The sequence below is a fragment of the Tetranychus urticae genome, chromosome 1, assembly GCF_039701765.1.
Source record: "Tetranychus urticae isolate SD_2017Ah chromosome 1, NJAU_TeUrti_SD_1.0, whole genome shotgun sequence".
NCBI classification, from domain to species: Eukaryota; Metazoa; Arthropoda; class Arachnida; order Trombidiformes; family Tetranychidae; genus Tetranychus; species Tetranychus urticae.
In genome coordinates, this window is record NC_142958.1 from 392,012 (window position 1) to 418,182 (window position 26,171).

The 26,171-nt window shown below is 33.0% G+C and overlaps 8 protein-coding genes and 1 long non-coding RNA gene across 14 annotated transcripts; 4 read left to right on the forward strand and 5 right to left on the reverse strand.

Annotated features, from left to right (window-relative positions):
• Positions 1 to 378: 378 nt before the first annotated feature.
• Positions 379 to 2,147, reverse strand: Kr-h2 (transmembrane protein 33-containing Krueppel homolog 2). Its single transcript, XM_015938329.3, has 3 exons — positions 2,055 to 2,147; positions 1,845 to 1,965; positions 379 to 1,764 (listed from the first exon to the last, which is right to left on the reverse strand). Exon 3 carries the CDS (start codon positions 1,743 to 1,745, stop codon positions 906 to 908), a length of 840 nt encoding a protein of 279 aa, XP_015793815.1. The 5' UTR covers positions 1,746 to 1,764; positions 1,845 to 1,965; positions 2,055 to 2,147; the 3' UTR covers positions 379 to 905.
• On the forward strand, positions 1,860 to 4,015 carry LOC107370291 (uncharacterized). Its single transcript, XM_089266129.1, has 5 exons — positions 1,860 to 2,024; positions 2,472 to 2,587; positions 2,706 to 2,764; positions 2,875 to 3,591; positions 3,662 to 4,015. The coding sequence occupies exons 1-5, from the start codon at positions 1,860 to 1,862 to the stop codon at positions 3,868 to 3,870; spliced, it is 1,266 nt and encodes a 421-aa protein (XP_089122255.1). The 3' UTR covers positions 3,871 to 4,015.
• Positions 4,016 to 4,662: 647 nt separating this feature from the next.
• Positions 4,663 to 6,456, forward strand: LOC107370318 (ER membrane protein complex subunit 2). Its single transcript, XM_015938314.3, has 2 exons — positions 4,663 to 4,751; positions 4,841 to 6,456. Exon 2 carries the CDS (start codon positions 5,017 to 5,019, stop codon positions 5,947 to 5,949), a length of 933 nt encoding a protein of 310 aa, XP_015793800.2. The 5' UTR covers positions 4,663 to 4,751; positions 4,841 to 5,016; the 3' UTR covers positions 5,950 to 6,456.
• Positions 6,457 to 6,589: 133 nt separating this feature from the next.
• Positions 6,590 to 7,455, reverse strand: LOC107370319 (ribosomal RNA-processing protein 7 homolog A). Its single transcript, XM_015938317.3, has 2 exons — positions 6,989 to 7,455; positions 6,590 to 6,919 (listed from the first exon to the last, which is right to left on the reverse strand). The coding sequence occupies exons 1-2, from the start codon at positions 7,344 to 7,346 to the stop codon at positions 6,597 to 6,599; spliced, it is 681 nt and encodes a 226-aa protein (XP_015793803.1). The 5' UTR covers positions 7,347 to 7,455; the 3' UTR covers positions 6,590 to 6,596.
• A 596-nt stretch (positions 7,456 to 8,051) lies between these two features.
• Positions 8,052 to 10,227, reverse strand: ATPsynbeta (ATP synthase, beta subunit). The gene is made up of 5 exons (XM_015938312.2): positions 10,022 to 10,227; positions 9,605 to 9,935; positions 9,179 to 9,506; positions 8,608 to 9,102; positions 8,052 to 8,535 (listed from the first exon to the last, which is right to left on the reverse strand). The coding sequence occupies exons 1-5, from the start codon at positions 10,131 to 10,133 to the stop codon at positions 8,236 to 8,238; spliced, it is 1,566 nt and encodes a 521-aa protein (XP_015793798.1). The 5' UTR covers positions 10,134 to 10,227; the 3' UTR covers positions 8,052 to 8,235.
• A 774-nt stretch (positions 10,228 to 11,001) lies between these two features.
• LOC107370299 (uncharacterized) lies at positions 11,002 to 13,466 on the reverse strand. Of its 2 annotated transcripts, none has more exons than XM_015938293.3 (3): positions 13,328 to 13,466; positions 12,726 to 12,863; positions 11,002 to 12,399 (listed from the first exon to the last, which is right to left on the reverse strand). In XM_015938293.3, exons 1-3 carry the CDS (start codon positions 13,337 to 13,339, stop codon positions 11,410 to 11,412), a joined length of 1,140 nt encoding a protein of 379 aa, XP_015793779.2. In that variant the 5' UTR covers positions 13,340 to 13,466; the 3' UTR covers positions 11,002 to 11,409. The 2 variants fall into 2 exon arrangements, with proteins under 2 accessions (XP_015793779.2, XP_015793780.2); XM_015938294.3 differs by having other exon boundaries at positions 13,148 to 13,343.
• LOC107370301 (cytochrome c oxidase assembly protein SCO2) lies at positions 13,368 to 14,554 on the forward strand. Its single transcript, XM_015938299.3, has one exon. It carries the CDS (start codon positions 13,493 to 13,495, stop codon positions 14,363 to 14,365), a length of 873 nt encoding a protein of 290 aa, XP_015793785.2. The 5' UTR covers positions 13,368 to 13,492; the 3' UTR covers positions 14,366 to 14,554.
• A 1,126-nt stretch (positions 14,555 to 15,680) lies between these two features.
• On the forward strand, positions 15,681 to 26,136 carry Tm1 (tropomyosin 1). Of its 4 annotated transcripts, none has more exons than XM_015938297.3 (9): positions 15,681 to 16,166; positions 16,311 to 16,436; positions 20,704 to 20,837; positions 21,663 to 21,780; positions 22,258 to 22,328; positions 23,227 to 23,302; positions 24,646 to 24,708; positions 25,455 to 25,524; positions 25,586 to 26,136. In XM_015938297.3, the coding sequence occupies exons 1-9, from the start codon at positions 16,053 to 16,055 to the stop codon at positions 25,666 to 25,668; spliced, it is 855 nt and encodes a 284-aa protein (XP_015793783.1). In that variant the 5' UTR covers positions 15,681 to 16,052; the 3' UTR covers positions 25,669 to 26,136. The 4 variants fall into 4 exon arrangements, with proteins under 4 accessions (XP_015793783.1, XP_015793784.1, XP_015793781.1 ...); XM_015938298.3 differs by lacking the exon at positions 24,646 to 24,708 and adding an exon at positions 24,781 to 24,843; XM_015938295.3 differs by lacking the exons at positions 15,681 to 16,166; positions 16,311 to 16,436 and adding an exon at positions 19,936 to 20,525.
• LOC112539699 (uncharacterized) lies at positions 21,080 to 23,087 on the reverse strand. Of its 2 annotated transcripts, XR_016198628.1 has the most exons (5): positions 22,768 to 23,087; positions 22,605 to 22,680; positions 21,435 to 22,517; positions 21,262 to 21,368; positions 21,080 to 21,202 (listed from the first exon to the last, which is right to left on the reverse strand). It is a non-coding gene; the product is annotated as an uncharacterized LOC112539699 (long non-coding RNA). The 2 variants fall into 2 exon arrangements; XR_003083707.2 differs by lacking the exon at positions 21,080 to 21,202 and having other exon boundaries at positions 21,228 to 21,368.
• Positions 26,137 to 26,171: the final 35 nt, after the last annotated feature.

A 26,171-nucleotide genomic window follows, 5' to 3' on the forward strand; every position in this document is an offset into this window, starting at 1 on the left:
AAGGCTACATAAGGCTAGCTCATTATTTATCTTTTTTACTGGGTATATTTGAAACTATCAAATTAACTTAAACTTCGTGTTTAAATTTATTTTTCCTAAAAAGCATAACTATTACATAACTTATGGAAATTACTCGGTCTGAACAATATCCTTCCGAGAAAACAATCAGAATCGATTTATTGACTGACAATGAATATTCTGTTTCCAGGTTTTAGCTTGCAAATAAATTGATTTTTAACCAAATAAATTTATTCGAAGATAAACCAGATCCATTATTTTGATTTTGCCCAAAAGTAGCAGTTTATCAGTAAATATTGAATTGTGATCATTAGATTGTTTAATAGCAGAATTAGCATGAAATTAATTAGGCTACAGAGATAGAGGTTTGTTTCTGTTTATTTTTTTCATGTGAGCTTGAGATATAAAAATTGAAACAAATGACAAATATTGACAATGAAACGATTAAATTTTCAGACAGTGTGCATAATAAACTGTTAATATATGAAGCTTCTATTGTTAAATTAAAAAGTTATAAACAAAAAGATACACTGGTTCCATAGCGTGAAGACTTATCGCATAAGTATATTTCGACCTTGATTATAAGTTAATACAATTTTCAATTACAGATAGAAATAGGACGAACTTTCAGTGGACTTGGTGTTAATATCGACCTGTTTTCTATGGCAACATTACATAAAATGAAAGTCTCACGAAAAAAAGAGAAAAAAAAGAAACAGAAAAGAGATTAGTGAATTTTGGAATAGTAATTGAAAAATCAAAACAATGAAAAAGATCAAAATGAACTTGTAAATAAAAAGATAGAAACGTTTGTTCAACCATACATTGTACAATGTAGCTTTTCGATTGTTTTGTTTCGAATAACAGTGAAAAATACAAGAAGATTTCTATTGTGGTGTGGAAACGGTTATTCTTGGAGGTGCGAGACGACAGGTTAGGTCGACCAATTTGAATGATATATTCCTTATGAAATTTGGACACTCAGGCCTCATGGCAAATGTTTCAATTGTTACCCTGAGTTGCCGGAAGGTCTGAGCAGAGTAAGGATTACGTCTTGAGGCATATCGAAGAATGATGAATCGATAATAGAGGAAAGGAGCTACAATTGATCCCATTCCGGTAATCAGTGCCAAAATTATAACTGGCATGATAAAGATCTCAGATAGAGCCACTGTTTGTAACATTACAGGAGTATAACGAGATTGAAATGAACTGAGAGAGTTTGAGAGATTGCGATTACCACCAAGCTCCTCGACAATAGTTAAAACAGACCTGGTAAGGTGTAGAAAAGCAAAAAGGACGATAGGCAGTAAAACCAAGGTGACAGGATTGTGAGATAAAAATATTAAGGAAAAAAAGAGATAGTGACACGAGTCTTCAGCCAATAGTTGATCCATAAATTCACGAGTTAATCGAAATGCAGGTAATCTTTGATGTAATCTTATAGCTGACGTCGCCCCATTTGCAAGTAGAGCCTTTTGGTAATAGCTGAGAGAACTATTATTGTTTAAGAAAGGAACAATATGAAGAAGTGTAAAGAAAAGGGTAGCCATTCGTGTGAAAAAGAGTAAACAGTAGAGCGGATTGGTGGTTACATGATGAATCATTTCTTCAAATCCTAGTCGACGACCTGCAGGCTGTTGTTGTTGTTGTTGCTGCTCCTGCTGAGACGATGAAGAGGATGATGGGTCTGTTTCACCGGTACTTTGATTGGGTTCGGTTGGCATTTTAAATCGGGTTTGATCTCTAATATTTATCCAAAAGACGAATCGTAAGTTGATAAGCAAAATTTGCTTGACAATTGATAAATCAAGCAGGACACTCACAAGTTATATTTTGTGATGAAAGCTTGTGTTAATCGTGAGATTAAAAAGGCAGTCTACAATGATGTTAATGGTATCCTTTTTACTTCCAATTTCCTTGAAGCTGGAAAAATCAATCTATCCTCTAAATTAGAAAAAAAGTCATTAATAAAACGAAATGCAAGTAAACTGTTTATTCAAAGTGTGAATGATGCAGCAAAATTTAACAATTACCTTTAAAATGTGCTTTCTTAACTAGAAAAGATAAATTACAATAAGAAAAAACAGTCACAGTGTTACAAAATAATTATACCAAGTCATTGAGTTATAAATGATTACAAAACAAACCACAGGCTTTTTGGATCTGATACTCATTTTTGTGGATACCAGTACTACTCAGATTTTAAAGAATTGATTCAATTCTCGAGCTGATGAAGATAATCGAATCTAATTAACTAAATTAGGTCTGGATTTATTTTGATTATTTCATGACAGTCCAAGATAGATTAGTTTAGGTTAAATCAGGATTTATTCAACTGCCGTATTTTAAGTCAGCTTTTAGTGCTGATACTTCCATTCAACTGAGACTTTGAAGATGTAAAGTTAGCTGACGGGTTCTCGTTTACCCTTGCCTAAAGTTCTGTGTGATAGTTCATCTGTAGTTTGAATCCTCATCAATATACTATTAATATTTTAATCTTGTTAATTTTCTATCTATGGCGGGAAAGTTTGTCCTTAGCTTTAAAGTTTTCAGTTTTGATTTATTGGTAAGGAAAGTGAATTTGATTTTTAACATTATGGAATCAATTTCCTTCTGTATCACATCCAACCAGCTATGTTTTCATTATTTAAAATTGTTTGTCCATTTGCGCTTCTCTGTTACAGCTCTAGAATCGAATCTGACCAGTGTCCATTATCATGTGAATGCTATGAAAGCAAGAAAGGTTCGTATTTTAAATTCACTCTCTTTCACTTTATCGCAATGAAATTTTGTTTGAACGATTGTTGGATGTTTAATGTGCTTCTATTATACATTCACTTCTCATTGATTTAGGATCTATAAATATAGCTTGTGGTAATATTGAAGGATCTTCATTATCAGATTTGTCAGAGACAATACATGTTCTCACATTTTCTAACATCACATTTGACGACAGAGTTATTTTTGGACCCAGTTTGAATTTCATCCCATTCAATCATTTGGTTATAGAGAGCTGTGGTGGATCAACTCAAGCTACAAGCAATCGCCGTGATCGACTAATTGCTGATAATGAGACGTACACTGATATTCCGGATCACAAATCTTTGAGCATTACTAATAGTCGCCACATCTTTGAATGGAAATGGACATCTTTTAATTTTAAACAAATCCTAATTGAAAATTCAACTTTATTTGCTTTCCATTTACCCATTTTAACTCGAAAATTTGTCTCTAAAGTGATTGGACCCAATGTAACTTCATTAAGTCTCAATGGATGTAAAATAACTTCAATTCAATCAGGAGCATTGAGCGATCTTGGCTACCTTAGATACTTAGAAATCACCCGAAATGAAGAGCTGTCAAGAATACCGAGAGATGCATTACCTGAACAAATGAAACAACTTTGGTACTTGGATTTGAGTGATAATAGTTTAGAATATATTGAACTCAAGATGTTTCAAGGTATGCCATCTCTGACCGAAGTTAATTTATCTGGTAATAAATTGATCAGCTTAGATTATGAAATCTACAAAAATATCTGGCCTCAGTTACGGTATTTCAATGTTAAAGGTATTTTCGAAATAAATTAATCTTGTTGAAATCTGATCTAACAATTTCCTTTTTCTCTTTCATGACCCAGGAAATCGATTGTCCTGTCAAAATCTTTGTTGGTCTCTTGAACTTGGTAAATCACATTACCCGTTTGCCTATGAGGATACCGTTTGTGATTTAAACAATGGAAATCTAACAAAATTGTTTAACTATGGCGAACAGCAATACTTCTGTAATGATGACAAACTAATTGATTTAATCGCGACAACAACAGCTAATTTACGAATAATAGCTTAAATAACATCCGACTGCATGCAGATATTAAACATCGACATTTTATACCGTCAATTAGATGTCCTTTAAAGAGTTTTTGGGTTTACACGATTTTCTTTACATCTTCTGTATGTATAAAATAATTAAAATAATCGTTTCATCAGATGAATTTGATTGCTTTTCTTATTACCTTTTCTGATCAATCATCAGTTTTTTAGCAAAAAAAGCACTAACATCTTGTATACCTAGTTGTATACTAGTGTTGTTAGTTATAATAACTCGAATGCAATAGTGGTAATTTCAAGTCTGCCTTCAACCCGAACCTGGTTTACTCTCGAACCGTACTCAAGATCAAAGATCACGAAATATCAATGGTAAAACATAGTGATTGCTTTTTAAACAAATGTTAAACTTATTCAGTTTTAATGTTTGAACTCTTGGTTTTCTTCTAAATTCTTGTGAACTTGTGTTTATAATCAAGTTAGCGTCTTAAGCAATTGAATTGTATTTGATTAAGATCTCAGATAAAGCCACTCTTTGCAACATTACAAGAGTATAACGAGATTGAAATAGACTGAAACTCTCTCACTCTAGCATATTCTAGCATTTCTCTGTGCATTATGCTTAAGTATCTTGATAAAAACAAAACTTTAAAATATTTCACGAACATGAACATTAGACAATTATTTGAAATACAATTTGAAATTTATTTCACTAGCCGGTTACTCGGTCTATAAACGCAAGTAACCGGTTACTTTTCCTCCTCTACTAACCAAATCTACGGTTAGTGGTAACCGTCTCTGCTTTACATTTAATTCAATGACTTGGTATAATTATTTTGAAACACTGTGACTGTTTTTCTTATTGTAATTTATCTTTTCTAGTTAAGAAAGCACATTTTAAAGGTAATTGTTAAATTTTGCTGCATCATTCACACTTTGAATAAACAGTTTACTTGCATTTCGTTTTATTAATGACTTTTTTTCTAATGTAGAAGATAGATTGATTTTTCCAGCTTCAAGGAAATTGGAAGTAAAAAGGATACCATTAACATTATTGTAGACTGCCTTAGACTGTCCTGCTTGGTTTTATCAATTGTCGAGCATATTTTGCTTATCAACTTACGATTCGTCTTTTGTATAAAATATTAAAGATCAACCCGGATTTAAAATGCCAACAGAAATCAGTCAAAGTGAAACAGACCCATCATCCTCTTCATCGTCTCTGCGACAACAGCGACAACACCAGCCTGCAGGTCGTCGAATAGGATTTGATGAAGCCCGAGAAATGTTACAAAAATGGAGAGAAGAGAATGCTCGTTGTCCTGAGAAAGTAAGAGATCTTTGGATACATTGCTTATCTAAATGTAAAAGTCTTGGTGATGAAAGATGGCTGATTGTTGAACAAGTAGCTATGGCTGGTATGGATTTACATGATACATCTCTCATCAAGGAATGTTTAAGCATTTTGGAGTCAAAATTTCCGAAAAGCTCAAGAGTTCGTCGCCTTAAAGTCATGGCTAATGTGGAGATGAGGGAAAGATATGAGGAAGCACTGAAAACATATGATGCTATGATTAAGAAAGATGAAGCCAATTCGATTCTCTACAAAAGAAAAATAGCCATTTTAATTGCTCAAAAGAGGACTCCAGAAATAATTAAAGAGTTGTCAGAGTATCTTAAAAAGTTCATGAATGACACAGAAGCATGGTTAGAACTGTGTGATGTATACATCCAAGATCAAGCTTACAGTAAAGCAGCCTTTTGTATGGAAGAGTTGATCATAACCAACCCTCACAATCACCTGTATCATCAACGGTTTGCAGAAATACAATATACGATTGGAACCACTGAAAGTCTAGAATTAGCCCGATCTTATTTTGCTCAGGCAGTGAAGCTTAATCCAAGTAATTTAAGGGCGCTATATGGTCTCCAATTGACTGCTTACACCCTTTCCAACCAACCTAGAACAGTTTCACAAAAGAAAAAGGAGAATGCCAAAATTTCTGCTTGGGCAACAACTCAAATTACAAAGCTGTATCAAGAATCAAATGAAAAGTCATTGCCAGTGGTGGAATCGATGATGGCTAACTTGCAACTATAAATTTATGGTTATTTAATTTAATTCAATGAAGGCTTACACTTTCTCATATCACGATAGTGCAACCATTTTTCGACAACACATTTTTCCTACTGAACATTCACATTTCTTGGAAATAACCACATTAAAGAAAGGCATCCAAACAAAAATTTTCAATCATAATCTTTTTTATTAACAAAAATTATTTGTATTTCTTAATTGTTAAATGGAACGATTCATTCCTCTAATAGAGTGGAAAATGAAAAAGGAATTTTTCTTTTGTATTACAGTTAGTTTAGTTGAGACAATATGGAAACTCTCTGAACGATCTGAAAACTCTTACAAATCATTTTTTATTTATGTTGAACTGGATTAAGTTAAACTATTTAAACCATTATAAAGATTGTACATGTAACCGGCATATCTTTGTGATATTGTCTATTGTTTTCTAAATTCGTGCAAAAGTCTGAACTATAATTCCAGAGTTGTGTTGATCGTTTTACTACATTATTAAAATTATTATAACTTAGACTTAAAATTCTTCTGTAAATTCGATTGAAAGTTTGTATCAAAATTGTTGAGAGACCGAAAAGTAATACTAAGATCAATTCAAGTAGTCATTAAAGAGTTATTATTTCCGAAATAATTCGAGAGATATGACAGCTTATTAATCAAAAGGGATTGTGCTTAATTTTATTAACATAAGGAAAGCCTTCAACTTTTGCCTTTTTCCTTCGCATTTGATCTGTTATTTTCTTGTCTAAAGATTCACTATTTGGTAAAAATGATTTTTTGCCGTGTCGAGTAACTTTGATCCAGCCTTCTTCATCAGGAACTCCTTCCATGCTCTTAGCCCGTTCTTTCTCCAATTGGACCTTAGCATCATAAGCGGCAATATATGTCGCAATCTCTTCTTTCATTGATTGAACATCTAAAATAGATTCGTTATAACATTTTTCCCATCTTCTTATTCCAGTTATTGGTTTGCTATCACCTGGAAAAAAATAAGAAAAACATCAATAATGGTCAAAAAGCAAAGTTAATTGTAGAATATAGAACTTACCATATAAATATAAATTTTCTTCTGATTCAATGAAATTAAACAATTCTTTGTAGCTGGCCTTTTTTTTAAAATGAACAACAGCAACTCGATGACCATTTAAAGGACTTAATTTTTCTTTGTCAAATGAACTTTCATCGATACCAACTTTTTCAATGGACGAATGATAAGTGATTAATGTTACATCTCCAAATTTTTCTACGATCAACTTCTTAAATGATTCAGGATCACAAAAACAAGGTAAATTAACAAATATTACACTTTTCTTTTCGGGATCAGAAGCAAGTGGTTTAACAAAAACATGCCGGACAATACTGCTTGATTTATTCACAATAACATTTAAGATACTGATTTCTTTCATGTTTAACACAAAATTTAAATAGCAATTCAGATAATATTAAAAATGGATTCAATTAGAAAAATTAGCAAAACTCAATTCAAGAAAACTCTTCAAAACATCACCATAAGTTCAATCACATGTTGAAGTTTAAAGGCTTGTTGTTATAACAACACATGTTGAGGGACTGTCTTCATATTAAATTTTAACGAACAAAGTAGCATTTTAAAGGTCGTCTCAATAACATTTGTTGATTAGACCCAGATTGAATTAATTTTAACCCGTTTTTTGATAAATCTCGTAGGTATGGATTCTAAACAGTGCAATCAAAGCCACTTACAGACTTAAAATCTTTCAGAAAGCATTCAGTAAAATAATGTGAGTTCAATTATAGAAATTCTGCAGCATGGAGATTGTTCTCAGTAATTTTGATGAATTCAGTGTATTGTATAGATTATTCGGGTTTCTTTTTCATGAAACTTAGATATAGTACCACTATGTCATATCATAAAATTAAAATTATGATCAAGACTTTCGATCTATTTCAGAATGAACTATAATTACTTAAAGATAACCTTAATATGAGAATGACATGCTATCTTTTTAGAGTTATTTTTTCAAAAGAAAGAGCTAATATGAATATATTGTGAATACGAATAGATTTACAAATCAATAAGCTCAATATTGATGCATCAAGTATTGTAAAAAGATTTTGAGAGAAAAAGACAATTAAAAGAAACAATCGTTTTATTTTTAAAGACTTATATGAACAACTTCCAAGAGACCCTAGTTTTATCTCAATAGGAGTACAATCAGTTTGGTTGATTTAGATCTTATGTATACCATCTGATTTATTAATGAGTTTCTTTTCAATTAAAATCTTTCAGGAATTTAACTTAACTAGTGGATGATCTTAATTAGCCTCAGAAGCAAGTTTTTGTGCTTTCTCTACAACTTCTTCGATTGGGCCAACCATGTAGAATGCAACTTCAGGAAGATGATCATATTCTCCAGCAAGAATAGCTTTGAAGCCCTTAATTGTCTCTGCTAATGGTACAAATTTTCCGGCTTGACCGGTGAAAACTTCAGCGACCTGGAAAGGTTGTGAGAGGAATCGCTGGATTTTACGAGCTCTTGACACAGTCAATTTATCTTCTTCGCTCAATTCGTCCATACCTAAAATGGCAATAATATCTTGAAGAGATTTGTAATCCTGTAAAATATGCAAAATAAACGGTTAGATAAATTTAAAAATGAACAAAAAAGTGATAAAACTGATTCATACCTGAAGGATCTTTTGGACACCTCGAGCAACTCCATAATGTTCATCTCCGACGATATTTGGATCCATGATACGTGAGGTTGAATCGAGAGGATCGACAGCAGGGTAGATACCCAATTCAGCAATACCTCGAGAAAGTACAGTGGTGGCGTCCAAGTGAGCGAAAGTGGTGGCAGGAGCAGGATCAGTCAAGTCATCAGCTGGTACATAGATAGCTTGTACTGAAGTAATTGATCCCTTTTTAGTGGTTGTAATTCGTTCCTGCATAGAACCCATGTCAGTAGCGAGAGTTGGTTGATAACCGACAGCTGATGGAATACGACCTAACAAAGCAGATACTTCTGAACCGGCTTGAGTGAATCTGAAAATGTTATCAATGAAAAGAAGCACATCTTGACCTTCTTGATCTCGGAAATATTCAGCAACTGTAAGACCAGTCAAAGCGACTCGAGCACGAGCTCCGGGAGGTTCGTTCATTTGACCGTATACAAGGGCGACCTAAGAATTCAAATATTAGTAAAAATGGACTTAGATGCATTGGAAAAAGCATTTTCAGAAAATGACTTTAATTTACCTTTGATGATTTGTCTTTAAGACTGATGACACCACCTTCAATCATTTCGTGGTACAAATCGTTACCTTCTCGAGTTCTTTCTCCGACACCAGCAAATACAGAGTAACCACCATGGGCCTTAGCAACGTTGTTGATAAGTTCCATAATCAATACAGTTTTACCGACACCAGCACCGCCGAAAAGACCAATTTTACCTCCTTTAGAGTAAGGAGCCAAAAGATCGACGACTTTAATACCGGTTACCAGAATTTCTTGCTCGACACTCATTTCAGTATATGCAGGAGCATCTTGATGAATACCTAAAAATTTATCAGTATTGATTGGGCCCCTGAAAGATGTTTAATAGACGAGATGTTATTAGACAATTGGACTAAGAGGTCGAATATGTTGAAGATTGGAAATATTTAAAAAGGTCATTTAAGTTACCTTTCATCGATGGGTTCTCCAATGACATTCATAATTCTGCCCAAGGTCTCAGGCCCTACAGGGATGGTAATGGGTGCACCAGTATCCAAAACTGATTGACCTCTAACTAAACCTTCTGTACCATCCATGGCAATGGTTCTCACTGCACCTTCACCCAAGTGCTGAGCAACTTCAAGAACCAGCCTGGGTTTACGATTCTCAACCTCCAAAGCATTGAGGATAGGTGGTAATCCATCATCAAACTGTACATCTACAACAGCACCGATAACAGCAACTATTTTGCCGTTTTTAACGGAACCGGATGATTGAGAAGCATACCTTTTTTGCTGGCCTATGCATAATTTAAATTAACAATCAAAGAAACGTTTAAATAAGATTAATCTATCAATCCAATGTTAAAATGAAAATGTTGCTTACTTTTATCAGCTAGTGATCCAACCATGGGCTCGCTCAGCTCCAAACCTCTATGACTTTGAATCATAGGGGTGATACGGTTGGCAAGAACCACACCACGTCTTAATAAACTCATTTTTAAATTTAATTGATTGAATTAATTAATAAATCACAGAAGGATAAATTAAGATAAAACTAGTCTTGATACAAAGTCAAGTGAAGATGACCTTCTTCGGATGATAAGAACAAAAATTGGTTCTATATGTCTAATGAAAACTAAAAGCCAGGTTTTTTACACATGCGTTTAAAGAAAAGTGATTGTGATGTGTTGTAGTTTGCCTTTTTTATCCGGTCTTTTCAAATCTCTGAAAACTCGGCAATCTGAATTCAGATATTTTAAAAAATAATTCAGATTTTTAGCGAATCAAAAGGAGATTAAGAGTTTTAAAAAATTTAATCGTAATAATAATTTTCTCGCAAATAGGTATTTTCTGTGAATTTGTAATTTTTATGCCGTGTTATGTTAGCATTTGAACGCTGAACAGTATGCACTTTGGTAAATTTTACTTTGTTAGTACTTTGACGAAAATTGTGACCTGGTCATCAAACTCTAATCGTACAACTTAGCAAGAATTTTATTTTGAATTTACATGTAAGTGTTTGTTTCTAAAATCTGTTTTATAATCTATTGATTTTGTCAATGATGATAACTTGAAGTGATTAATGGAAGACCGGCAAAACTTTTGAATTGTTCATTTTCTAAAAATTCATGCGAAAACTCTTCCCGTTTAAATTAAAAAGATTCAAATTTCGCGATGCTTCGTAACAACAATTTGTCACTATACGACTACATCTAATAGATGAAGCCATTGAATAAACCATCTAATACAATATAATTTTAACCGGTCTTTTCAAAAGAATACAGTTGTTTGGTTATGAGAAGGGAATTTTATAAAGTAATCACCAGATACACTTTTTTGATAAATCAAAGTACTAAATAATGATTCTACAAACAAGAATTTATTGAATAGTATATTTAAATAAGGACATAGGAATGTAATTGTTAAGATAAACATACAAAAATAACTGTAATCAACTTATTTCAAGGTACATTTTCAGTTGAGAGTGAAAGTAAAGTGAAGAGAAAATTTTCACATTATGGAGTTTTTGATGTTTATTAGTTGGTTTTGACAGAAATAGGAAATACACTGGTCAGATCAGCAGCAGCACATGAAAAAATTGAACACATGAATAGATAGATGATCCAAAAATAGGAATCGTTAAAACGGATGGTCGAAATATTTACGAAAATTATCAATTTAAGGCATTTGTTTATTGAAAGATTTGTTCGTTATTTCTTTGATTGTCGAAAAAAGGCCAATTTTAATTTATATTTTGCTTGTAGGAAACACTTAATCTTGAGCTGAATTCAGGTTGCAATGCCTGAATCGATCAAGGATTAAATCAACGGCAGATTCCCTTCTTTGAGTGACTATTTCCTTATGTATTATCCGCTTGTCGTATTCAGATCGAAGCCGATTTTTTGGAGTCTTTGAGAAAGGCATTTTAGATGGGTGTTTGAGATCTGAGGCAGAGCATTTTTTGCTAGGTGAAGCTGGATTGACTATTCTATGGACGATGAATTTGTGTTGATCAGGATCTATACCGGTCTGATCAATCGACGATACATAGCATTGGTTTATTTGATCATACTTTTTAATCTCGACCATTTCACATTTCGGATAACTATTTTTCACACTAGAAAATTTGGCACTTCCAAAACTACCTGTTTTGGGTTTAATTTTGACACACTCCTTTAAGCGAACTGATTTGAGAAGGCAGTTCAATTCATCCACATCACCATCACTATTGACGTTGCCACCATTTGATCCATCGTCATTTTCAATCTTAATTGACCTTCTGTTAGCAGATGACGATCTGAGGGCTAATTTATTAAGATCATCTATCTTTCTGGTTAACCGTGCGGCTTTCTTTTCGATCCCATTGAGCTTGTAATTAGGTTGCCCTCGAGCCTCCCAAGTACTCGCTGATTGTTCATCTCTCAATTTGTTAATCCGACGCTGAGCAATGGCTAGTGATTTTTCAAGTTTCGCCAATGTGGTCTCAGTTTTGCTCTTTTTCTTCTTACGACATCTTCCAGAACAACTGCGTCCTGTGTGTGAAGCCAATTCTTTCAATAACTCACTGTAAATTTCATTTGCTTGTTCATGCTCAATATCGAGTTCCATCAAGCAACTGAACTTTTTAATCAGATTATCAAAAGTAGCTTGATTCCAATGACGGGATTGATTGTAACGAGAAACGGCTCGACGCAAACTAGAATACCTTTTTTTACGACGATTTGGCGTGTCAGTCAGGCGAGATCGACAAAGAGTAATAAACTATTGAGTGAGAAAAAAATATGAACCAAAAATTTAAGGTCAATAGATTTCTACACAAAGAACAGCTATAAGATGGGGCAAGTTTTAACCATCGACATAATCTCTAAATAACAGACAAATTAATAATATTTACTGAGTAACACGACAAGGACAAGTACAATCCTCGAGTGCATGAATACAATTCAGCAAAAGCATGAGGTTAATATTAATGAGCATAATTTTGTGAGCAGGAAAAACACTAGCCAACAATTGAAATAGCCAGAGAGAAGCACAAAGAAGGCATAAGGCAATGGTAAAGGGAAGAGTCACATAATGAGCAAACAAACCTTTTCAAGAGTCTCATTCTTGTAAGGCCCATCCGTTATTGATGATTTAACATCAAGTTGATTGTTTTCAGATGATAAATTAGTAGAGTCATTAGTTGTTTCATTAAATGGTTCATCCATAATTGTTGACAAATAGACCTGTTAATGAAAAAATTAATAACAATGGTAATAAAGTCTCAACAAATGTAATCAAACAATGAATTTCATCAAAAAAGTCAATAAACAAAATAAGCGAAAAACGAGAAGAAAGAAACTAAATGAATGTAAGGCACTAAGTTACCAGCAGCAGCAACAAGTGAAAAGAATGTGAAAGAATGGAGAAAGTAGTGAAAAAATAACAAAAAACAAGTTTGAAAAGAGATCTTTTTAAAACTGGGAATCGATCTTGTATCCTTGAAAAGATCCCGAGTAAAGAATCTTACCTCAGTAACAATTGATGAAAGATTAGTATTTAAACAATAATTACAAGAGGATCTCAATATTTTTTAGTTAATTGATTGACTAAATTGAAAAGTTAAATTGACAAAACGTTACTGGTAAAGCTTTTTTAATCAGCTGTAGGAGAAACGATTGGTAACGGTTCAAAAAGTGAAAATACTCACAAGTTGAAACATGAGTCCGTTATAAAATGACGATATTTGTCAAATGAACAACTGAGTAAAATTATTCATTCGACAAATGTTCGTTTCAGCTTCAATTTTCAGATAAAATGAATTAACTGTAGTTTAAATTAAATTTACGATGACTATTTTGCGAGTTGTTTCTCGATGAATAGATCATTTGCCTATTCCTCCATCACATGTGATTTTTTTGTAAACAATCTTTTTTTGTTAACTGTTTATTTTTTAATTTTATTTCAAATTGGTTCAATTTTAGCGATGAATAATATACCTCGCTCATTTCTTAGATTATTTAAATCGTATAGATTCTCAAATTCATCCAATGTTAATGTGCGTACGTTTGTTAATCTTCGCAATATAACGAAAGGGATGACAAAGAAAAGTGTTGCCATTTCCACTGGTATCTTGGCTAGTTATGGGTTAACTTATTTGTATTTAAGAAATGAAAAAGAATTGAAAAAGAAAAAGGAGAGAAGTGAAATGGTCAAAAAAACAATTGGAGGTGCATTTGATTTGACTGATCACCATGGCAAGCCTTTTGGAAGCAATGAAATTATGGGTCGATGGTCATTAATGTATTTCGGATTCACTCACTGTCCTGACATTTGTCCCGATGAATTGGATAAGATTTCCGAAGTGGTGGATAAACTTTCAAAGCGAGATGATATACCTGAAATCGTTCCATTATTTGTTACTGTTGATCCCTCTCGCGATGATCCTCCTGCAATTGCTAAATACTTAGCTGATTTTTCACCCAAGTTCATTGGGTTAACTGGTACCAAAGAGGCAGTTAAGAAAGTTTGTGATTTATTCCGAGTTTACAGCCATGCTGGAATACCTGATGACAACAATGAATATATTGTGGATCATACAATTGTGACCTACCTTTTAAACCCAGAAGGAGAATTTGTAGATTATTATATGAGATCCAATGAATCTGATGCAATAGTGAATGCAGTTATACATCATATGAAGGACTATGAGACACTACATAAGAAAAAATTTTGGTTAATCAGTTAAATGTTAAGCTATTTGTTTTATTTTCGCTTAATCAAATTATTTAACTGAATGTATAGTTCATATCTCCTTATGCATATTTCCTTATGGAGCGTTTGCATCTGTGTTTAAGCTGAGGTAATAACTTACAATTGTAATATAATCAAATCGCCGATCTATGTTTAGGAAATAAACTCGTTTAGGATGCAGTAACACTTTATGTTTATTTACATTGTTGACTCAATCATTGACTGAATCACTTTTGAAAGAACTTTATTCGGTATATAATTATGTTTTAACGGAAATAAAAGAGAAATTTTTTAATCAAGCTTCCGAAAACAAAATGAAATGATTATGATCACTGTTAATGAATAACTGTTTTCGCTTCAAATAGATTTTTACCTTTTGTAAATCCATTGTTACTCTACTTTGAAATATGAGAAATGGATAGCTTGTAACTTAAAAAGATGAAATTACAGTCAAAATAATACCGAGAAACTAATAAATTTCAAGTCCAGTTGAGCTATTAATAAATTAAGAGCCTTATTGAAGATAAATATCACCCAATCTTGAAAAATTCATGGGATAAGAATGATATGAAGGGAAAGGCCGTAGAGACGCGAAAGCAAAAACAAGTAGATGAAACTGAAGCCTAGTCTTAAATGCCTGCCTATTTTGACATACATATATTTCTGTTCGACGAATTTCTATCGAACAGAGAAGATAAAAAAGGATGAAGAAAGAGAGAAGAGAAGAGGAAAAGATGAAAACAAAAGTGAGCTGAAAAAATGGAAAAGGCAAGAATCTCTCATCAACTTAGTTATCTTTTATTCCTTATAGTTCAGTTTTAAAAAGTGATTTTTTTGGCATTGGTAAAGACTTAAGATCCTAACTTAGACATAAGATCGAATAACGGTTACTCTAGAAAATAAAACATGGCAGAAAGAGAAAAAAAAGAGAGAGTAAAGTTCGCAAATCACTAAGCCTGTGGAAACATTTTCAGGAAACTATCTCCTCCTATTTGATGCAATTCCAAGCAAACAATTTATTTTTTGCTTCCCAGCTCAAAGCAAAGTTGTACTTTGAAAAACTGAAACACTAACTTTGTTCCTCTCTCGCCCTTTCTCTGTCTCTTTTCCCTTTCCCTTTCTAATTGTCTCTCCCTTTTCGAGTAGAAATTTCTTCCTCCTTCTCATCCTCTTTTCCCACTTTCTATTTATCTGTCTATCTATGCCATCCAACCCCATGTTTCATGGTTCCTCTCCTATTCCTAGGTGTCCTACCGAATGGTGTTCGTTCCAATTCTATAGAGTAGATAGACTTTTCCCCCATTTGGTTTTTGCACCATAGTCTTGCCTGCGACACTCAAAGAGTATAACACACATTTACAGTGTTGTGGTTACTTCGTTGTCATCCATTAACGTTTTCAGCCTCTTTCTTTTCTCTCTTTTCCTTCTCTATCTTTGAGATCGTTTTTTGTTTTTCGATTTCTCGATTTCTTCTTGTTTCTCATCTCTTTCTATTTACTTCCTTGGTGTCTGTTTATCTCGAAACCAATTCTTTGATTGTTGTTTTGTATCCAATCAACTTTGATACAACAGTGTAACTCTTTCCATCAGTGATTCTTTGTTTGTTTCTTTTTGGTGATCGGTTTAATTGTTAAATTAAATTTTGTGTGATTCTCCAACGAACGGATAATTAAAGTACAACAATGGAAGCCATCAAGAAAAAGATGCAGGCCATGAGGGCCGAGAAAGAGCAGGCCGTTGAACGCGCTGAAGCAGCTGAGGCATCTGCTCGTGAAGCCAACACTAAAGCAGAGAAAGTAGGTTTGCTCAATAAACTTTTCACTTTCTATTAAAAACAAACTTACAATTTATGATTACCCGATGGATAATTGCCTGATTAATTGACCCTTTTTTTTCTTCTTCACTTGTTTTTCTGTCCATCGTTCGTCTTGGTCCATTAGGCTGAAGAAGAAGTTCGATCTCTGCAAAAGAAAATTCAACAGGTTGAGAATGAACTCGACGTAGTCCAAGAGCAACTTACCCAGGCCAATGCCAAGCTTGAGGAAAAGGACAAAGCTTTACAAAACGTAAGTCAACTTTCATTGTAAACTAAATTAATTTAGTTTTTTAGATTCAAAGCTATGTTCCTATCAAGTCTACAAAAATCAAGATTATTTTGAATCAAATTTTAAATCTTGAAATGGATAATCCATACATTCAATGAATCTATTTCTGGCTTTAATCAACTAAAGAAATGGATAATTTTATTTTTGCGTGAAATTTAAATTAAACCGTTATTCTAAGTTATTATGATTTAGATTTTATCTAACAATGTCATTAACGTTGTGATTATCTGATTCAGATCCAATTGTTGAATCTAATTCGGGTAAAAAAGCAAATTAATTATTTAATCATCAAATTTGTAAAGGCCCGATGATTAAACTGCTTACTTCATTGGTAGTTAACCAAAATAAGCAGTTGGTTTAATCATTGGAAAGCCAAATTTTTCAATTTTAAAATAGCTTTGAATCATAATGATTCATTTTTGTAAAAGTATATTTAATTCATTGGTTTGATTCAATTTAATATCTATTGAAATTGAGTCAAGTATTGATATGATTTTCATTTTACAATATTCATTTACACAGTTTATGTCATCAATGATTTTATAAGCTAAATTAAAATAGATTATTAGGCGACAATTGCAATTTCACGCTGAAACTCAAGCACACAAAGATTTAAATGCTTCAACAATCAAATTAAATATTACACATTAATTATTTTGGACTTATGGATAATAATTGCATTTACAACAAGCCAATAGATTTAATAATCTAGTGTCGTTAACTTCATATCTCATCGCTATTAAAGACAAAAAATATCAGTTAATTGTTCCAAGTGTTTGCATCGTTTGTTGAAATAACTTTTTTACTGTTCTCATACTTGATCATTTAAACGAATATTAACTTCACAATCTACGAGGATTTAATTAACTAAGTTGATTAGCTTGTTCAAGTATAATGAAGAGCTTAGAACTATTCAATTTTCGTTTGATTTGAGTTAAAAATAAATATCTTTACACAAGAGCTGAAATCATTATCTATCTGAAACTAATAAGAAAATGAACATTTATTTCTAGCAGAGATTTTCTGGAATCAATTTTGAGAATCTGGAAAACTTGATTAGATAAATTTCCTAGCTGAGCGAGTAATGCTTATATCATGAATTTACTTGTTTTTCCGATGAAAATACTTTGGTTTACCACCGCCTCGACCACCGACCCAAAGCTTGGCTTCACTCCAAGATACAGCATTGATACTGATGTTCACAATTGTGCATAATTTGAATAGTTGACCTGAAGATGTTTCAATGATAATGAAATAGAAATAGTTTGGTTCCGTTCATTTTCGTGTTCAGTGATAATCAGGTTGAAATTATATTAGGCACGATCCAAATTGACTTCAATGGAAGATTAAATTATGAGAAAAATAATTAAATCACAGGAAAAATTTGCATATTTCCAGATTTTCTTGAATGATCATGAATTTAGTTTGGTAAAAAAAACTTCGCTACTTCATCAAGGCTGCTTAGATAAGTCAAAATTATGAGCTATTTTTAAGATGCTTTTCTTCAATAATATTTGGTGAAAGAGGAAAACTAAATTGTACCATTGGAAGTAACATTAAGAATAAGGAAGATAGAGAAAGAGAGAGATGATTTTGAAGATGAGAATAAGCATAAGATGAAATTGAAGTTGAAGATGGCAAGAAAGACAGATATGTAGACAGAAAGATGCAAAACAGTTAATTATTCGTGTGACGTATCCATGATTCTAGATACTCTTGTATCCGTATTTGGTTAACATAAACAGAGAGAGAGAGGGGGGCGAAAGAAGAGAGGAAGATGGCAAGAAATGTAGATGATAAATACTAGACAGAGGAGATGAAAAAGATGCTCATCACCACTTGATGTGTTCATGTTAACAAAAAAGATGCCAGAAAATTAGGATTGTTTTTCAACAATGGGCAAGTCGATGTTGATTGGAAATAGGAAACATCAGAAGATATTCAAAAAATGTATTAGTTAACCAATTCAGACGGCATTTCATTTATTGCTGATTGTTGAGAAACAATCATATTTAAAGTTGGATATGAAACCTGTCCATGGTTGATCAAACCGTTCAATCGAAGTGTAAAGAGTAGGTTAAACAAGATCTAGTAAACTTTGAAATTGATTAGAATAGTAAAAAAGGTTGAACAAAAGAGGAAAGACACTTTTTTATTGAGAGAACCTAAAAGAATGCAACTCGCAAGAATCTGTCCTAAATAATTTCTACTCTCACCCGTAGAAGGTTATCCCCCTTTGCCTAAATATACCAGAAAATTTAAGATATTTTTGGCTTCCCCATGAAAATGTGCAGCCTTCTCTACTAGCTTTATAATTATAATCATCACCAGTCTAATCTTATTCCAGTTTCAAGCATCTTCCCTCCTTCCAGAACAGAATCCGTTTTCCACCTTTATCTTCAACTCCAAATCTCGTTACAGTAACATCCCTATTTTACTAACCTCTTTCATCTTGACGCTTTCCTTTCCATCTTGCCATTTTTTTTTCTTGAAATAAATGATTTTCAAGTGGGGAGAAAGATGAAGATAATGTTGCTGATGGCAGTGATGATGGAACTCGAACTTCCTTAAAGTTTCATTGCGAGCCCACACAAACTCGAAGCTTCAACCAAGCCCTTTTCTCACTTTTAGTTTCTTTAACTGACTTTACTTTTGCTATCATCTTATTGCTGCTACGCTTTCACTTTTGTTATCATCCTTAGCCTTTTCCAAATCATTATTCCAATAATTATTCAACACTTGTCCCTCCTTTGTCCTGCATTCAGCTCGTTCCCTTTTCCCAGACTGTCGCCATTCATTTCATATCTTCTGTCTGTCTTGAATCCTTCCTTGAGATTTTCCTGGTATTAATTGCAGTAATCTTTATCTAGTGTCCAACTTGACTAGAAATTTTGAAGTTTCTATTTGCATGGAAAAAAAGATTACCAGATGAAAACCAGCCGATATCTTAACTTTGTTTAGATTTCAATTCATCGTAATCACACTTATTTTCCCATCTATTTATCCATTTACTCCACCCCATAGATATGATGTTAGCAACCGCTATAATTAACTCATCCTTTTGCGTTTTTACTTTTCACCATGTTTCTTGAAAACGAGTATTGCTTCTCATCGGTTTCAATTAAACTTACAACCTGAATAACTGCACAAATTTCACTCATTATTCCGTCCAAGTCACACTTCTTGTTTACAACTTCCACCCCCACTATTCGAAAGAAAAAGTTTTCTTCTCTCTCTTGTTTCTTTTCATTTAATTTCCTTTTCTCCCATTCACTCTCTTCATCTTCTTTCTATCCTGTCTATCTTTCCCCATCATGGTAACATCCCTCGTTTGCCCATCACCAACAGCAACACTCATCTAATCATCTTTAGCCATCTTTTTCATTCAGCAATCCTTAAAACGTCCTTCAGCAATCGGCTGAAACCAAAACATAATTTGTTTCTCTTTTATTATCATTTCTCCATCCAACCGTCATTAGTCTTTTGATTTTGTTTCCCTTTACCATAACCAAATCATGAATTGAACATCTATTTACAATGTGAACGTCATCTCGTTCTTTTTTTAATGTGCCGATTGATACAAATCTAAAGTGATAAAGAGAGAAGAGAGATTGAGAGTTAATGGTCAATCAACATTCTTTCAACCATAAACAACGCCAAAGCCAACTTACAATTTTAGAAAATTAGTTTTATTATAAATCCAAAATGGTCAACAACAATCGTATTCGTAATTCAAATGTTAACGGGAATTATGTCCATCGGTCGAATGGAGATTGGCCTGAAAGAAGATTGGATCGATCACCTGATGGTTCAGAAGGATCATCCAATCTAGAGTCTGATGATGATTCGGAAACTGTTCAATTGTCTGCTCTTCGTTGTTCCTCTGTTCAAACAGAGGTTATAAATGAAAGAGAACGTAGACGAGCAAATCGAAGTTCAGGTTATCCTGGATTAGCATTTGGATTATCAATGTTCAATTCCAGTGCCATGATGAAGTTTTCAATCATTTCGAATGAGCTTCACAACATTCAAAATGTTCAGCTTAAAAGGGTATGTTTCCTGAAATGCGTAGTTGGAAACAAAAAACATTTGAAAGTAACGCCAATAGATTCATAATGATAATGATTATCCGTCAAACAATTTTATACTTATCAGACTTTGGAACATATCTTATTTCATGGATTCTTCATATCTCAATGATTATTTAATATCTTTCTTTTTTCAACAGGCTGAAGGTGAGGTTGCTGCTCTTAACCGAAGGATACAATTGATTGAAGAAGATTTGGAAAGATCAGAGGAACGTTTGAAAATCGCAACTCAAAAGCTTGAAGAAGCTTCTCAAGCTGCTGATGAAAGCGAGAGGTAAGACTGAGGACTGAATTTGGAAACGAAAAGTATTAATTGTTAATCGAGAACTTTGATGTTACCGTAATCGATCATTAACTCTGCCAGTCTGAATACTTTTTATAATCAGTTATCTCTAAACGGTCTGCCAATGCGTAGGATAGCTTTTCAATTCAAAACAAACAATCAAATCAAGTATTTTCACTCTATTAATGTATTGCAAACATTTTTGTACTTATCATTAACTTTTTTCCTTTTTGACCTGGACATTGGTACATTTATCAGTATCATTAACAAAATTATCTCCGCATTTAAAATTGTTAGCAGTTGAAACTCTTTCCATTCAGACTTTGAAAATTTATCTCGTAACAGCGAACCCAATTCTGGTTTATGTCAAAATAATTTACCAACACAAAGATGTCTCTCAATTTAAAAAACTAACCTGAAACAATCGCTTAACCAGGCTTCAACCCAATAGACAAGAGGCAGATAAAAGAGAAACGATTTGAACGCTCTGAAAATACATGTTCATGACATCAATCTGAAAGTCTAAAAATTATAATAGTTGAGTAAAAGATGGAAAGGAAGGACAGATGATTGATAAAATTAACTCACTTTTCAAAACATAACTTGACATCAATCTGATGTTTGAAATATCAGCATCATCCTTATAAGTAGACATCTCTCATGAAAACTAATCTTTCATTAGTTTATATAAGGGAAAAGTACATTAACATAAATAAACTTTCATTGATTCTTGACGGTACGCTTATTCCCATCCGAATTAACAATTTAAATAGCTTGCAGTTTGGACAAATTACTGATTTCTTTATCATTTTTTAGGATGCGAAAAATGTTGGAGCACAGAAGTGTAACCGATGAAGAGCGAATGGATTCCCTCGAAAGTCAACTCAAGGAGGCTCGAATGATGGCAGAAGATGCTGATAGGAAATATGATGAGGTAAAGCGTGAGTTTACTCTCAGCCCATTGGAAACTCTCTAGTCCATACGAAAGAGTGGTAAAATAAAATGGAACAAAACCACTTTTTAGATACAATTCAAACATCAGGCATGATTGAGAAGAATTGACCATGTCAAGGCTTCTTTAACAATTCGAACGAATATCAAAACCAAAACTGGTGTTATCATTGAAGATCGAATTCGAAATTAACTATATGATCACTAAAACAAACACCAATTCATGAAAAACATATGAAAGCATGTACTTGATGCTAAAAAACAGAAAGATGGAAATCATAAATATTGAAGATTTATGAGAAATCTCAAATCTTGAACGATCACAAAATTTTACGAAAAATAGAAGCAGCATTTTGTGAATTGAATGCATTATTACAAACGAACACATTAGACTTTTTATTCGCCATTATTATATCAACAATCATCACCATCATCATCCTTTTTTCCCCTGCCACCTCAGGTTGCTCGTAAACTAGCAATGGTTGAAGCTGATCTTGAAAGAGCTGAACAGAGAGCCGAAGAAGGAGAATCGTAAGTTCAATACCTTTAAGCCATCAATGGTTTTCAAACCTTGCCATATCCTTATGAAGCATATCCTCTTCAAGGCTTTTTGTTCCGTTCATTTTCATGATCTCATGGGAGGTATTCTTTGTATTTTCCTTAAAGTAGTAATAAGTTTTATCATCATTGAGTTGAATAAAATCCTCTGAATTGTTGATTCTGAAAAGGGAGAGACACAGAAAGTGGAAAAATTAAAACCAAACAATTTGATGGAAAAATTTGGTTGAAATTATAAAACTTAACAACCTTTCTTTTCATCAATTCTTCTGTCGATTTTATCAGATTTATTCAAACCAAATGTTCTTTCATTGAAAATAATAAACTGAAAAAAAAATTTAACGAAAAATCAAAATAATGTTTTAAAATCACTTGTAGACGAATCAAAACTAACTCAGCTGCGTCAACTTACCAGATGATAGAAGACATTGGCATATTTGATTCATAACATCTTGATCAAAATTCACTATCAAATCTTAAATCAGGATTTTATATTGTTGGCAGGAATAAATACCAGTACGCGCCACAGTTTTAATGTCGATACCAATTACACATGAAGTAAAGCAGATAGTAACTTTGAATATGGAGATCAGGCCTAATTTATTTAGACACTGTACAAAATAACTGAAAGTGAAACTGAAAGGTTAGGTGACTTGTTAGGTTAGGTGAGATGACTTAAGTTAACTGATCAAAAAAATTGGAAATTGAAGATAAAATGAAAAGACAGAAGAAGAAACTTCCCGTGAGACAAAAATGAACCCTTTATCACACAAGGCGGAGACAATTTGCTTTCTCCTTTGTTTTGTTAAGCTATTGGTTTGATTTTTAACTTGTTATCTCTAATAAATCTTTCTGCTTCTTTTAAAAACAGAAAAATTGTAGAGTTGGAAGAAGAACTAAGAGTCGTTGGTAACAATCTAAAATCATTAGAAGTTTCAGAGGAAAAGGTAAGCGTCTTTAGGAATTTATCAAATTTTGTCCAACATAAATGTCTTTGCAAATATCCTTTCCTTTAACCATTAATCCCTTCACAATTTACTAAAAAACGCATCAGCATCTATGTTATTATTGAAATGATTCAGTTTGCTGTAAAAATGTTTAACCATCGGATAAACACTTTACTGTGGGTTAATTTGTATCAAAATTTGTTTTGAAAAAAATATTTTGACACTAAAAACTGACCAGAAAGTGATCGATGGCCGTTTGCTGTGTGTTTTTTAACCCCTCAATATAAGTTCAAGCGTCAAGTGAAACATTTCCATATCCATTCAATACTAGTCAACAGTTATACAGCCTTAGACGTTTAAGCTTTGATCTTCAAGAGTACCATTTTGTACAATCAAGCTCAATGGCAAATGAAATGTTTTACTAGCAAAGACTTGTACTAACATAAGAAGGTTGTACTTTTGATAATGTTAAAATTAAAACTCGATCTAATCAAAAGTATAACCGAATTGTGTTTTATGTACTAAACCATGTCCATTAACTTGTGTTTACTCATTTTTGGCTGTTGCTCGTCAGCCTCCGTTCAATGTTTTCATTTCATCAAAATAACAAACTCATAGAAATTTTCCTCACATTGGAAGGAAGAATTTCAATTTTCTGAATCCATAACAATTGGAATGATCAATACTACTGTCCAGATATTTCATGTCCATTGCTAGAAAGTATCAAGCAAACTGCGGTTCAGATAAATTCTGAAAATGATCATTCCAATTGTTTGTTTTTTTGATGATTTTGTGTGTTCATTAACACAATTAATGTCTTTTATTGTGGTCTTTTTGTTGCTGTCCTGTGTGTTGTTTCGTTTTGTCCATCCATTGATTGATTATTGGTTTAATTAATAACAATTAACTCACCGAGTGTTTTCAAATTGTCCAGTTTTGAAAGCTTGCAATTTTTTGCTTAAGAGTGTGTGTCGATTGTTGTCTAGTTTTGTTCAGTTAATCATTACAACTTGAGCTTAATCTTATAACCAATTGTTAACCCAATTGTTGAGTCAGATCACACGTTTAATTGGTCTCGTGCAAGTGCAAGTGGCCAAGTTGTTTATGGTTAACAGCTATTCATTAAGCTATAATATGTTTTACGCTTTTGCTTTTAATTTGTGTTCAGTGCGTGTCTTTATTGCTCTATTTCATTGTTATTAATCAGTTAATCACAGGGTTATATTTATTTTCGAACCAAGAAAATGAACAAATTGAAATTTATTTTGTTAAAATTGATAATTTATTACGATTATTTACCGATTCGTTAATCAACACAAAACGCAACATCATAAAATGAACAGGCCCAACAAAGAGAGGAGGCCTACGAGCAACAGATTCGTCTGATGACTGCTAAGCTTAAGGAGGTGAGTCAAATCTAACCTTTCATTTTTTTCTTCTTTCTTTCTCCACAAATTATTCCCTGAATCCATTCTCAGGCCATGCAAAAGGAGGAAGAATATGAATCACAAATTCGTTCAATGACACAAAAACTTCGTGAGGTTAGACTTTGCAGTCTACAGTAGTTTACAGCAATAAAAAGGCTGAGACAAGAAAATTGATCAACTCTTTCAAAAATAGCTGAATTACCTCTTTCATACTCTAGATTTATCCTGAAATCATTAGTAAACTTAGCTTAATCCAGTCCGAATCCACTTTCCGTAAACAGTTTTTGCACCAATAGACCATAATTATCATAGCATAGCACGAAACTTGCGATATCCTTATCCTACTGACTTTAGCTTTTAGTATCAGCTGGTTCAGTTTTAATCAATACCTAATTTCAATTTTTTATTACCAAATTAAGAGAATTCTGGTTCAGGGTAAGATAAAATGGAATATTAACTTGATCATTGAGCTGTTTGGGCAGCAAAATGATTGCCATTCTGGATTTGTCTTTGAAAAATTGTATAAAACTCACAAGCTTTCTGAGTCAAATTGGTTAAATCAATGTAATGTCATGGACACAGTCTAAATATTAGAAGAGTCTGGAGGATGTTAGGCAAATTAACCTTCATCTAGACTCAGGAAGCTTTCATTTGATGTTTTAATGGATAAATCTAACTATTTGCTTTTGTTTCTTCACCGTTTTCCCCAATTTCACTGATTACAGGCCGAAGCTCGAGCTGAGTTTGCTGAACGATCTGTACAAAAGTTACAGAAGGAAGTCGATCGTCTCGAGGGTAAGATTTCTGTTTTGATTGGGTTGAGATCAAGAAGTGACAATATTTTTCTTTCTTTCAGACGAGCTTATCCACGAGAAGGAAAGATACAAAGCAATTTCCGACGATTTGGATAACACTTTCTTCGAGCTTACTGGTTATTAAAAAAAACAATATTCACTGGATAATACACATTGTGTTTCCTCTTTTCAACAATGACGACATAAAGACACTCAAACATCACATCTAAAAAAATATGAGAACATCTAAGTTTCAATCGATCTGCTAAAATCAAATGTGAATCCAAAAATATAAACAAGCAAAAGGAGATCAAGACCATCAACATTATGAGAAAGATTTTTTTAAAGAAAAGATGGTTCTGTGATTAACTTAATTTTATCATCTCTTATTGTATTGTTATTACTATTATTACATTGAGAAGAGCCTAACCACCGAAAAAATGGATTAATATGTTGACAAAACCAGCCAATTGACGAATATCTTTAAGGCTATTCAGACACCAAAATCAGTCTACACCTAAAAGCTTCTTCCTCTTTTCTCTCTTCTCTCCTTTCTCTCTTTTTCTCCTCACTTTCAAAAGATTGTATCAATAAATCGGCACATTTCTCTCTAGCCAACAATCAATTCACATTCATTTTAAGATCAAA

Excerpts from the sequence above, each read along its gene's own strand:
- LOC107370301 (XM_015938299.3), top strand. The coding sequence starts at position 13,493 with ATGAATAGATCATTTGCCTATTCCTCCATCACATGTGATTTTTTTGTA.
- Kr-h2 (XM_015938329.3), bottom strand. The coding sequence starts at position 1,745 with ATGCCAACCGAACCCAATCAAAGTACCGGTGAAACAGACCCATCATCC.
- LOC107370291 (XM_089266129.1), top strand. The coding sequence starts at position 1,860 with ATGAAAGCTTGTGTTAATCGTGAGATTAAAAAGGCAGTCTACAATGAT. Across the intron at positions 2,588-2,705 it reads TTTTCAGTTTTGATTTATTG|CTCTAGAATCGAATCTGACC; the intron begins GTAAGGAAAGTG and ends TCTCTGTTACAG. Across the intron at positions 2,765-2,874 it reads ATGCTATGAAAGCAAGAAAG|GATCTATAAATATAGCTTGT; the intron begins GTTCGTATTTTA and ends TCATTGATTTAG.
- LOC107370318 (XM_015938314.3), top strand. The coding sequence starts at position 5,017 with ATGCCAACAGAAATCAGTCAAAGTGAAACAGACCCATCATCCTCTTCA.
- ATPsynbeta (XM_015938312.2), bottom strand. The coding sequence starts at position 10,133 with ATGAGTTTATTAAGACGTGGTGTGGTTCTTGCCAACCGTATCACCCCT. Across the intron at positions 9,936-10,021 it reads TGGATCACTAGCTGATAAAA|GCCAGCAAAAAAGGTATGCT; the intron begins GTAAGCAACATT and ends AATTATGCATAG. Across the intron at positions 9,103-9,178 it reads TTAAAGACAAATCATCAAAG|GTCGCCCTTGTATACGGTCA; the intron begins GTAAATTAAAGT and ends TTGAATTCTTAG.
- Tm1 (XM_015938295.3), top strand. The coding sequence starts at position 20,181 with ATGGTCAACAACAATCGTATTCGTAATTCAAATGTTAACGGGAATTAT. Across the intron at positions 22,329-23,226 it reads AGAGCCGAAGAAGGAGAATC|AAAAATTGTAGAGTTGGAAG; the intron begins GTAAGTTCAATA and ends TTTTAAAAACAG. Across the intron at positions 24,709-25,454 it reads TGACTGCTAAGCTTAAGGAG|GCCGAAGCTCGAGCTGAGTT; the intron begins GTGAGTCAAATC and ends CACTGATTACAG.
- LOC107370299 (XM_015938293.3), bottom strand. Across the intron at positions 12,400-12,725 it reads AGAATGAGACTCTTGAAAAG|TTTATTACTCTTTGTCGATC; the intron begins GTTTGTTTGCTC and ends CTCACTCAATAG.
- LOC107370319 (XM_015938317.3), bottom strand. The coding sequence starts at position 7,346 with ATGAAAGAAATCAGTATCTTAAATGTTATTGTGAATAAATCAAGCAGT. Across the intron at positions 6,920-6,988 it reads AGAAAATTTATATTTATATG|GTGATAGCAAACCAATAACT; the intron begins GTAAGTTCTATA and ends ATTTTTTTCCAG.